We start from the raw sequence: 13,006 nt of genomic DNA, 5'->3' as shown, positions 1-13,006 counted from the left end.
TAGTAAATAATCACTCAGATTTTCTCCTGCGCTCTGGACGGTAATAAACATTTTCAGTGCGCGTGTTTTAGAGGGAATACGGCTCCTCCCTCTGTGTGTCTGCGCGCCCCCTGCCGGCCGCTGCAGCTGCGCACTGTGTCACCTGTTGACGCACATGAACACACCTGGCAGCCCGCAGGTATTTTTACAGCGCAGTGTTAATACTTCTCTCTAGTAAAGGGTTACTCCACCAAGTTTCTACATTAAAGTGTGTTCACAGGTCCAGAGGAAGCTGCATGCAATCTGATCAACTGCCACCGGTGAAAGATGCATTGTGGGTAATGTAGGCAGTAGGTTTTGAAAAGCAGTGCACTGGTCTGGCATAGCTGGACTCACTGTGGACGGTTTAAAACAAATTATCCAAATCGATCCAGCAGAACCAGAATCCTGTTCACATTACCCACAGTATGATCATCTGTCCAGGCTCCGCTCTGTCTGTGTTGGTTTGTCCTCACACGTCATGTTCACTGACAAATCAATACTATTTCAATAAAAAACAAAAAAGCTTCCTTGTGGCTTCTCTGTAGTACTGACATTTAAACACTAGATGGCGCTGTTCGTAAAGAAATCCACTGACCAGACCCTCTGACACCCACTGACACACTGAGCAACTGTCGATCATTTCCTCAACTACAGTTCAGCTGCAGGTGTGTTTCTGTTGTGCAGAGTGGATTTAAACCCACCACATGCAGATTTATGTTTAGATATCAGCCACCTAAACACTCCATCGATGCATTACTCCCTGAGAAATGTACAAAAAATGTTAAAAACACCCTAAAGTGAGAGATAAATTCCTGGATCTGTCTCTTTATTGACCAGAAGTTATCGGTGTCATCGTCTATCTGAGTTTAATGAAAGTCTGTTCTGTAGTTTTAATTTAATCCTGCTGACAAACCAACAGACACGTGTGAAACATGACCTCCCTGTCGAGGTAATAACCATCTTGCGTCGCCACCAGCACAGCCTCCTCCTGCTCAGGGACAGTCGGTTCTGTCTCTGCGTGCAGGACTGAATGAACACGTCTTCCTCCAGCGTCAGTGTCGGAGTGAGTCAGCAGTTTGTTATCTTCGGCTCCGGAGGGATCCTCAGGGTGAGGACCAGCTAGCTGCAGCCCCCCTCCCTCCCCCTGCAGCAGGAAGTATGTGGGGATTAGGGAGAGGTCAGTGTGTTCTGACTGACCCGGCTGAACGCGACCTCTGCTCAGGGCCGCTGATAAATCCTGCCTGTTGAGCCGGTCTGTAACCGAGCCTCCGGGTCCTGCGTCCCGCTCTGTGTTTGCTGACATCCAGGGCTAAACCCGACAGCACTAAGCACACGTTGCACCAACAAAGCTGCACAAGCCTCTAACAGGTTTATCTGAGGGCAGTCAGTGCACAGATCGTACTCACTGACAGCTGGATCGGGCTTTAAAGAAAGTTCTTGTGGGGACAGAAATGGAACAGAACCACAGATCATTCACATCCAAGCAGATGTTCTGTGGTCCTGCGCTGCGTGTTCGTCTGACACTGGTGGGAAACATCCATCTTCTCCTTCTGCTGCTCATTGGGACCATTACTGGTTTTATCTGCAGGGTTGGTGGATGTGATGACGTCAGCAGCGACAACAAACGCACCTCCACGCTGCTCGTGTGTGATTGGCAGCTCAGTCCGATGCACCTGTGATTCACACTGACAGTGTGTCGTCACCACGCAGAGAGCAGGAGGGTGAACTGAAGAGAAGGTTCTGCCTCAGGCTCAAACAAAGAAACATCAGAGTCGAGCTCAAAAGCAGCTGTGAAGCGTTCTGGTTCTGCTGATGTGGTTGGGCCGAGTCATGACAGACAGACCACAGCACCATTACTGCCTCCACCAGGGAGGTTCTGCTCTGCTCTGCTCTGTTCGAGTCCGTCTGTTGCTGCTCGGTTGGTTTGTTGAAACCCATTAAATGTTGCTTGGGACCCGGATACAGACACAGAACCAGAACATTTTGCTTTTCTTTCTTTAACACTGTGATTTAGGTGGCTGGTTTCTATCTTGATGCAGATCCTGATAAAAATCCATATCTGGCGGATATGAATATATTTGATCTGATTAGACTTGATTGATTAGTGCCGTATTAATACTTTTACTGAAGTAAATACATTAAGTGTTTACAGGTGTTGAGGAGGACGACTGCATGAAGAAAGGGATATAAAAGCCTCTGGGGCTCCGGTGATGTCACTCACAGAACCAGAACATTTTGTGTTTTTCTCCATATTTATTATTTTCTCAGGGAATCTTGATGAAAACTATCAGGTGTATTTAGGCGGCTGGTTTCTATCAGTGAGATCCAGATAAAAATATCTAGCAGACTCGAATAGATCTTATTTGATTGTATTAAAGACCATAATAACAGTTTACTGCTGAATTAAAATCATTGGTTCATCCAAATTGTTCCTACTTAAACAAAAAGTTAAATCAGGTTATTGTCACAGAATCACAGTCTAGATTTCATTTGACTCACGAGGCTGAATGTTTGTGATAAACTTCCTCAAACAATCTACTATTTTAACTCTTCAGGTTTGTGTCCGACTCTTTATGGAGCTTGATGGTCATAAACAGCTTCGTCATGCTCCGTCCGGCTTCAAACTGTTTGCTGCGTCATCATTTGTCAGTAGATGGTTGAGATTATCGTGCAGCCGTCAGTAATCACAGGGAGCTGAAGGCTGAGCCTCCCTCTCTCTCCCAGGAGGCCTCATTTCATGTCATGCTGCAGCAAAAAAGAGCCAGACAGCTGTGTTTCACACACACTCATCATTACTTATTATTTATCATGCTGGTAAAAAAAAGAAAAGAAATACTTGACTGTGATGGAGCACGATGATCTGCTGAGCAGAGTGTTCAGGGTGTTTCACTGATGAGGAGCTGATAGCAGAGTCTTTGTCTTCTTCACATCCAGGATCAGAACATCACTCAGTCTGTGTGGTGTCTCTTATCTTTATCCTCAGAACGTAAATAAAACTGCAACTCATCATGATCACGCTCACACAGTTTGAAACATGATCATGATTCTTGTCCATGTGTATAAATCAGGACTCGAGACTGACGGCGTCCTTCTGTCACGGGGACGATGGAAAAGTGTTTGAGACGAACAGATCGTGTCTCCGTGTTCAGTCAGATCACAACCAAGTGTGGACGACACCGGAGCACGTCTCCTCGTTCTGGATATTTACCTTGTTTTAAGCTAACGAGTTAGCAGCTGCAGCTCAGCAGGGGTCACCGACCTCCCGAACTACCTGAAGAACAGAGAGCGATGCAGAGAGCGGCTTGTTTTATAACATCATCTCTTATCTCCTCCAGGCCTCCACGTCTCTTACATGTCACTGTCAGGGCTCCACTCTCTGCGTCCTCCTCAGCGTGACGCCGGGTGGAGGAAGTCTGTTTTGGCTTCACCACTGACACACGTCAGCAGGAGTCCCGGCTCCGTTATCTCACAATCTTTGGTAGATGTCTGAAAACGGCCACAGGAAATGTTTGTCTTCCTCATCCTGTTTTGGGGCGTTTGGAAGTTTAGGGGATGCTGGCAGAGAATCAAACAACAAGAGACAAGTGGCTCCTGTAGTCCTCCGGCTCGGCTCGGTGATTTATTTCAGCTGTCAGGAGTCAGAATCTCGTGTGATGTTCAGGTGCTGTACCTGTGTTTCTTTGTGATGCCGTTCATGACAGCCGGTAGTGTGTCGTAGTTTTCTGATCCCACCACTCAGGTGGCTTTAACCTATAAGTGATACGCTGACACACTTATGACAGATCGTGTAAGAAAGAAGAAAAAAACAATGTCAGACGAGTCAAAGATCGAAGACAAAGACTGAACTCAACTCAAGTAATCCACCCTCACCTCATGTGAGGTCAACTTTAACACACTGGAGTCTGTAAAGAGAGTGAAGCAGCATTAGCCTCTCTGTTTACCTGATGTGTGAACAGATTCACTTAGAAACTCAGACCCAGACTCTCGGTTGCCTTCAGCAGCCTGTGGACTGATTCGAGTAAAGGACTCCTGCCTCTCTCCTGCTCCCCAACAACACCAACACTAACTAATTAACGTTAGCTTACAAATGGAGTCCGCTAACGTCAACGAACAACCGGTAGACCTGCTCCATCTCAGCACAGTCCAACACAGAGTCTGAACACAAAGTGAAGTATGTTAAATATTACATATGAGGATTACGACCGCATAGAAGAGCAGGACCATCTGAAGACCTCCTGCCCATCAGCTGCCGTCTCAGCCACATTGATCTTCTCTGTGAAGCATCCTGTTAGCCAGTGTACAGGTGTGACATAGTAAACTGCACCCCGTGCTCACATTGGTGTGCAGTGATGTCCTTTGGTTCACCCGGGCTGGACCCTGGATCGTGTCCACTCAAACAAGTGACTGTTTTTCTGAATATTAATGCAGGACAGGAACTGACGGGGTGACATTTCACTCTCGTTGTATCTTGATGATTGTGACAAATAATCTTGATGTATTGATTGATATTTGTGTTTTAGCTGGCTAATGTTAGGTAGCGTTAGCTTGCTTTTAATGTCACAAAGAAGTTGGTTGAACTTTGAGAACCTGCCTGCACATTTAGCTGTAAATACAGATCATCAATACATTTTCCTGACCATTGTTGAAGGCATGTTGACCTGTTAAACCCGAGCAGATATTTACTAAGACCAAGTGACATATTCTTATACTTACACATCATATTTCAAGTGTTCCCTTTATTATTCAAAAGGACCTTGTAGTTGCAGAGATACACTTCATTTTCGAGCAGTGACCCAAATTAGAGGCTGGTTCTGAACAGGTTAATCAACTTCAGGTTGTTGGATGGTTGATGATCAAAGCAGCTGCTTGCTCCTAGTGTTACAGTGTGGTTGGTGATGTAAAGGGTAAATGGATATCTGGAAAAGTAGAAGAAATACATTTTAATAAAACTTTAGCATGGTGATGTAAAGCATGTGTGATCTGTAGTAAACAGGCTAAAACATGCAGAGGTGACCTTTGTGGTTCAGCAGCTCCTCATCACTCAACAGACGGATCAGTCATTCACTCAAACTCAACACCAACACGTCAACCCCCAACAATCCCCGACACAAAAGGTGGAGACCGGAGGCGGAGCTGTGTTTACTTCGTTGTGCATTTTAAAGCTGGGCTGAACTCATTCAAATCCACTTTGACCCTGACTGAGGAATCCTCAGGGGCTTAAAGACCGTCGCTACAGGGAACGAGTGTTACTTAACCTTTGTCAGCAGTCGGGAGTGCGAGGTCAAAGGTCACAGAGGTGACACCGTCCAGCCTGCTGACCTGTGAGTGTGATAACGGGTGGAGAAACACCTCGGAGACAAACAGGTGAGGAACACAACGCCCAGCGCCAACAACCTCAGGCCTCTAGAGACAATTAACCAAAGCAATGAGCCGGTGTTACTGTGGGAAGGATCTGACATCCCTCCTACACTTCATATAAACTGACTGTCTGACTTCTCCTCCCGACATCTGAACACAAACATCTGAACTTTCTCCTCCTCACAGCTTCAAAACAGCCTCGTTACTTTAGTTTGATGCATTTGAAGACGTCTCGTATCTGCAGAGAGTTTCTTATTTTCTCACTTTGTTGCTGCTCGGGACGCTTTACCAACCCAACATGTGGCTGTTTGACGTCCTGGGAATGAGACTCAACAATCAACTATCTTTGTGGTGCGTTCAGGAACAGCTGGGACAAATCCTACTGATTCTACCTTTAACTTTAACAAGGTTCAGTTACCAGCTGGAAGTTAGCTTGGTCAGTGATTTCTCTAGTGCACGTGCTGTATGGAGAGCTGAAGTCAGCCTGGTGAGACAAATAAATGTTCGACCCTGTTTGGATTGTGCACATATAATGTTGGTGAATTAAAATGATCATTTTCCAGGTCAATAAAGTAAAATATCATCTGGTTCTGTGGGAGCGATCGCACCAACACCAGCTCCGACCGGCCCGGTGTGTTTGGCTGCACTGACAGATTATCAGACTGTGATCTTCACTTTGTTCTGCTCAGTTCTGAGAATGAGACGTCAGTTATTTATCTTCCTGTGGCGGGGTCAGACTGTGTTCTCGCTCTGTAACGAGCTGCTGATAGTCACAGGATCGCAAAAAACCACAGCAACATCGAGGTTCAAGTTCAAAACGAGCCCAGAGCGTCAGAATACAAAGACTTCCCAGAGAAACATGGAGGTCATCTGAAGCACCTCAGCTGCTCCTGCTCCTCATGAGGCTGGAAACAAAAACTGCTCCGGAGCAGAAAATATCAATAAAAATGATCTGATTCTGCTTTCTGCCATCTTCTTAATGATAACGTGAGAGCTTAGACTGCCTGCTGTGACTGTGTTGATCGAGAGCTTCTCTCCTGCCGGTCAGCAGCAGGGGGCGCTGAATCCCAAAATGACAGGATGGATGTAAACCAGCAGGGTCAGAGGTCGTCAAGGCACACACACACACACACACACACGCACACACACACACACACACACACACACGCACGCACACACACACACACACACACACACACGCACACACTGGTCTGTGTTTGGATCAGACATGGAGGCATGTTGGTGTTGACCCACAGCTGGAATGTTAATGCTCGACCGTGCAGCTCATCATGTGATTACACAGGTTTTAGGTCAGAATCAGAGAAAGTCAAACGTTTGTCATCAGATCTGAAAAAACTAAAGATTTCTCCTCAGCCACAAACAATCGGACTGGTTCTCAGGCAGCAGGAGGACAAACGTTTGGCACAAAGACAGTTTGATGGATGAACAGACTGAATGTGACTCATCTTCTTTGTGTAAATGTTTCTGTTTGATATAAAACCTCCTTCAGTTCTTCCAGCGATCCAGAAACTACTGAGTTATGAAGAGATGTAAATATTTAATTCAGCTTCACGTGATGAAAGATGAAGCTGTGGACGACAAAACAAAACCTGTGGGTTCTTCAGCCGAGATCGTTTCTCACTGATCAGAAGCTTTTTGGTGAAAACGGTCAAAGAGCTGATCTGAGTTTATTCTTCACATATTCAGCCTGAATCTGAATTCACACTGTTCTTCTTCTGGTTCTGGTTTTAATCTCTCATGTTAAATGTGAATGAAACACATCCTCACACCTACACGACGCAATGGATCGATTGCCAGTGACTCCCAAAACAACATGAGCTACCAGCGACTGGCGTGCCGGACCTTTGGTTAGCTTTAGGCAAGAAAGCAACTTGCTTGATTCTCGATAACGTTGTGATTTTGGTAAAAATAAGCACATTACTCATGTAACTTAAGTTCTGTACATACAGTACTCATGTAAAGTAATCGACGTGACTTAAAGGTGACTTATTTTAACTTACAAATGTATTTACCTCCGCAGAGGAGGTAATGTTTTCACCTGTGTCCGTTTGGTTGCAGGCAGGATTACATAAAAACTACTGAACGACTACTGATTCGACCCAGAACCCATTATCTTCTGGGGCGGATCAGAATAAAGGGATAGATCCTGGAATTTAATATTACAACATAAGAGTGTTTTTAAAATAACCCTGATGTATTTATGGAGCTGGTATCTATGATTAGTACAAAAGAGGACTGCTGGGCCTTGGCAGAGGTATACACTCTACTGAGTGCCGTTCAGTTGACCTTTGGATCCACACGGTCTCCTGAGTTAAAGTCCTGTGTTTGTTCGACACAGCCATCCACCCTCACCCTGTCACTCTTTACACCACTTCACCTGACTTCCTCCTCTGCTGCTGTAATATTTACCACAGCCACTAGAGGGCGACACCTGACAGAAACATAAGTGTTGGTCATTATAAGCTGCTTTCACAGTCACACCTGTGTGCTTATTTTTCTGGCTCTCTAAATGAATATTAAATCATGAAAAAAACATTTGTTCCTAAAAAAAGCTCTTGTCTCCTGAAGTTCTCGCAGATTCTCTCAAATGAAAAAAGATTTCTGGAGCTTTCGATCACATCGCTTGATCTTCATCAGCAGATGGAGATGTCTCGAGTCTTCATGGGATATTAAATGGTCATAATTCAGTTTTTCTGAGCACTTTAATGACTTCTCGTCCATGTTGGTTTGAAGGCTGAGGTCCAAAGTTCAGTTCTGACCTTGGAAACAACACCTGGACACGACAACAGTCTCACATCTGGATCCACTCAGGAGCGAAGTTTTAACATGTCAGAATGTATTTTAAGTTTCTCTTGAATCAAGCTTCCTCTCCTCATCCTGCCTCTGAGCTTCTACCTGTGTTCATCATCTCCAGGCTTTGATTCATTCAGCTCCAGGCTGCTGACAGCAGGAGGAGTCAGAGAGACAGCCGGGCTGCAGGAGGAGGAGGAGGCGGAGGAGGAGGAGGAGGAGGCGGAGGAGGAGGCGCTGGGTGCGGAGGTGGAGCTTCAGGATTATTGTCCACCGGTCTGAGTGACTGACTGAGTGAGTGAGCGTCTCAAAGTTTCACCGGCCTCGTTTATTCGCTTCAGCTGCACGTTTGACTGTTGACCAAACAAGCAACCACCAAAACAGACCCGAGGACGAACGTGACGCACGGAGACGCAGCGGGGGCGCACGGAGGAGCGCACGGAGGAGTCTGAGCTCCTGGAGGAGAAGAGCTGAAAGTTTTTAAAGGACTCTCCTGGAGGAGTAACCCATGAAACAAAGAGTGAATTTACTACTGTAGCTCCACACTGCCTGGCTGCCTGACTGCCTGACTGACTGACTGACTGTCCTCCAGCCTGCAGACGCTCAGCAGGACCATCATGGACTGAAACTCTCGGATCTGCTTCTCTTTTTGTTTTGTTTGCTTGGACACATGAGTTGGATTGACGGGACGCGCGCTTTCCATACAGTCAATCCTCGGGGATTAAGATAACGAGGGGCAATGGATAATTTCTTCACGGAGGTAAGAAAAGACTCGAGTGTGTTGCTGCAGGACGGACACACTGAGCTGAGGCTGACACACTGCATGTAGCGAGGCTGTGACCTTTAATGAAAGAAGGAAAACTTTATTCAAACACACATCATCCTGTTTATTAATCACTTCTGAGACCCTACACGTTGTTATTGTGATATTAATGTTATATCATAAGAACACAAGCATCATAACGTGCAACAGCATGAGCAGAAACAAAGTTATTCAAAGATTCTCTAGTAGGCAAATGACTGTGATAAAACACAGTCAGGCACAATTAGGTCAGCATGAACTCACCACTATGACTTCCTGCTGGAGTATCAGAGGGGTTTAACTGGACCAAAGGTGTCATAAAGAACTTTAAACGGGTCCAGAGCTCAGTTCTGCAGGAGGATCATGATCACAGTGCTGGTCCGACAGGGGAGCTGGACTGGGACTGGGACTGGGGGGGTTGGACGGGGTCCCAGTGGATCTCTGGTATTTCCGCACCTCTTTTCTGGTTTCCTCCAAGAAAGAAAAAAAAAAAAAAGTCCTGTAAAGCTAAATATAGAAGTCTGAACCTGAGTCCCACCAGCAAGAGACCTTTTATTGACTGGCTGTATGTTGAAGGACAGTTTGTGATGTCTGTCTGCAGACAGTCAGTGAGGCTGTGAGGCTGCAGGTCTCAAGTTATTCATAAATATAATCATTTTGTTCTGATGGTGAAGCAGCTGCAGCTCATAACTGATGTTTGTATGTTTCATGTGTGGCTCGTTGTGAAGAGTTTGTCTTCAGCTGTTGGATCATTATGTGACACCCATTCTTCAACATTTGATACAACAAACAATCTCAGGAGCACAACAGTATGTTGGCGTATTGATATTTTGTCCCACCTCTAATAAAGAGCTGAAACAGTCAGTTAATGTTTAATCAATTGACAGAAAGACGTTCTTTCAAGCAGAAGCACTGAACTTCTTGATTGTGAGGATTTATCTGTTTTCTGTCCTTAAATAAGAGCTGCAGCGATTAATGGATCAGTCCATGAGGTGCTTAGTGGCTGCTTCCAGCAATCACACCAGTAACTATTTGTTGCAGCACTGAACTAAATATCTCTCAGTCTTGGACTGTTGATGGACACAGCGAGACATTTTAAGACGGGTAACTGCTGAGTCAGCCATTTTAGTTGTTTCCTTTAACAGAAAGTAAACAGAAAGTCAAGCTGGTGATCGTCAGATGGCTGAACGGTTGTCTGTCCTCCTGGCAGGACCCTGTCATCATAACTGAAACCAACTGGATAGAAATTTCAGTTTGATCAGACTGGATCAGTTCATGTCAGTCTGACAGGTGAGTGACTCTCAGCTCAGGTGAGTGACTCTCAGCTCAGGTGGGTTTACGCTCCACAGCAGCCATGAGACTAAACCACAGTACAGTCTGTCAGGTGGTTGAAACACTCTGGTTGTGTAAATCTTCCCGAGCTGTGACTCATACGACTAATACGCTTTCATTGCGGTCGATTTACGACATCGGTCTCCACACCTCTCTGTTGACGTCGGCCAGGTAACAGCAGCAACACCTGAGTCACTCCTGACCTTTTTTTTCCTCTCTGAGCCTTTAGGAAAAGAGGCTGTCATCGCAGCGCTGTCAGCTCACCGACAGACTGACTCTCCTTTTAAAAAAGCGATTTAAAACCGGTTTCTCCTCAGGTGGTGCTGTAACGGTCATACAGTTCTGCTTCCTGGTTGGAAGATCGCCTGCTTTCTCATTGGTGCTCGTGCATTTTTAAAAAATCCAGCGAGGCCAAAGGTCACGAGACTCTCTGAGCTCACGGCGCTCGTGAGAGCAGTCGGGCTGAGTTAAACAAACAGTGTGAGCTTTCAGGTTTTTCTCTCCTGCAGCAGAGCCGGCCGGTCTCATGACGAGTGTTCGGTACATCTGGCTGCTGAGCTCTCCTGAAGTCTTCCACAGAGAGAGAGGGGGAATATTTGTGAGTGCCAGAAGCAGGCAGGCGTGCACAATAGTCTCAAATATCGGCCTGCCTGCCTTTATATCTGCCAGCTAATCGCAGCTGAAACAAAGAGCCCAGTCTTTAAGGAAAAGGGCATTTGACGAGGAAGTAAACCAGCTTCCAGCCACCACATACGGAGGCCAACGGTTTGAGGGGAGAGGAATGTGAGCCGGGACGGAAACTGGAGTGTTTCATATTTATAGTGAAGACAGTTTAGATGAGACTGAGGCCGCACAAAGACGCTCTGTCGATGACGAGCTTCAACCATCAGTTTACTGTCAGAAACCTCCTGAAAGTGATTCACTGTGTGAAACCTGTCAGTCCTCCTCGTCATCTGAACTCCCGACCTACAAAACATCAGGAGTACGTTTGGCTTCAACAATGTAAAACTGAGATTGATTTTTAAAACTCATCTCCAACTCGTCAAATACTGACACCCTCAGACAGCGGCCGACCCGACCCACAGGCCCAGAGCGCCAGAATTTGGAAGCAGAAAAACTTTTTGTGTTTTTAAAAACTTTTTAAGTTTAAATGAGATTTTTCAGACCTCATCCTGTGTGTGTGTTTCCATGGGTGTTTCAGGTTGAGGTAAACATCTGAACACTGGCGCTGGCTCAACAGGAATAACTTCCTTTAACTAACTGATAAAGTACTGGTTCTGCTGAGCCTTCGGCTGCTGGGTGCCGGAGGTTCAGTTTAACTGACGGACTGACTCGTAAACACAGTCTGTGTTCAGAACAATGGTCCTGAAGAATGTGTTATTTTCAGCACCTGGTAGTTGTAGTAAGAGTTTCTTCCAACAGCAAAGCTCATTGTCCCGAACTACAGAGACACGGACGTGTTGACAGTGACACATCCGTTAGCAGAAGGTTTCTCTCCTCTCTAATTACTGAGCTGCAGCCAAAACAGTCTGGACCCGAGTCAGAACAGGGACTATAAATAGAGCCGGACCGCACTTCCAGGCTGCAGATTTTCATCACTCGGTCATTTTTCTCTCCCGGCCGATGAATCACTTTATATCCTGCACAGATTTTTACTTTTATGCAGAGACGCCTGCCAAACATAGAACCACTCTGCACAGACTGGACCTTTGTGGAGCAGCACGAGCGAGCCGAGCGTTAGGATTCAAGCTGCTGATAGTTGGGACGCCCTGGATGAGAAAGAAATGTGACTAATCTTCCATCCAGTTTTGCATTAAATGTAGTTTCGCCCTGATAAGACACTTATCTTAAACACTGGCACATGATACGATCAGAACCACAAACCCACTCGGTTCTGTTGTGTTACCACGTTAATGTGAAAAAAGTGGATCCCGTAAAAAATGACTTTTTCTCAGAAACAGTAAAATCCTGCAGTGAAACTGAGACGAGCAGCTGCTGCAGGCAGGACGAGGCAGGTTTCACTCAGGTGTAACTCTGACGCCCTGCAGGCTGCAGAGAGGCGCCCGGCTCACTGGGGGCAAAAACCATCGGCTAATATTTAGTTTTTATTACGTCCAATGAGCAGGCAGCGGGGATCAGTGTGTGCCCCGGACCTGCTGTGTGTGTGTGTGTGTGTTGACACAGCAGAGTCAGTCGGTTGAGACGGACGGTTACAGGGTTTGTTTCTGTTTGAACTGGCGGGCGTGGTGCGTGATAGGCTTCACCTGGGCACCAATCAGAGAGCAGGATGGGCCTCAGCTGTGGGCTTTGCAGTGATCGCTGTCAGCGAAGGCAAATTTATTCATCAGAGACAAAAAGACTGACAGATAACAGATGAAACATAAGCGAGAGGTGAGTCAGGCTCCGGTGCAGCAGGGCCTGACGTTAGAGAGACGACTGCACTGTGTGAATGTCTCTGTGTGTGTTTGAATTGTTGTCTGAACGAAACAACAGAAGTTACAGCCGGAGGATAAAAATAACCGTCGTCCTAAAAATGTGGCACTCTGAGCCTAAAAAGTGGTTTCACACATGTCCTGTTTGGACTCGATTCTGAAGCCTCGAGTCTTCAAGGAAACCCACGTAGTTGTACTTGTTCCTCCGGGCCAGCAGGCCGTGATGGCAGCCAAGCTTCAGTGTGTTCTG

The 13,006-nt window shown here is 46.1% G+C and overlaps 1 protein-coding gene across 1 annotated transcript in view; it reads left to right on the top strand.

The window, feature by feature from the left end:
• The first annotated feature begins 8,512 nt into the window (after nucleotides 1-8,512).
• The window catches only part of myo10 (myosin X), a 114,613-nt gene continuing 110,119 nt past the window's right edge, over nucleotides 8,513-13,006 (top strand). The window contains exon 1 of the mRNA XM_073490759.1: nucleotides 8,513-8,950. Coding sequence (XP_073346860.1) covers nucleotides 8,930-8,950 — 21 coding nt within the window. The 5' untranslated portion in view covers nucleotides 8,513-8,929. The remainder of the gene's footprint in view (nucleotides 8,951-13,006) is intronic.

This window comes from Pagrus major, chromosome 21 (assembly GCF_040436345.1).
Source record: "Pagrus major chromosome 21, Pma_NU_1.0".
Classification (NCBI taxonomy): domain Eukaryota; kingdom Metazoa; phylum Chordata; class Actinopteri; order Spariformes; family Sparidae; genus Pagrus; species Pagrus major.
The sequence above is the reverse complement of the archived record's forward strand: the minus strand, read 5'-3'. Positions and strand labels throughout refer to the sequence as shown.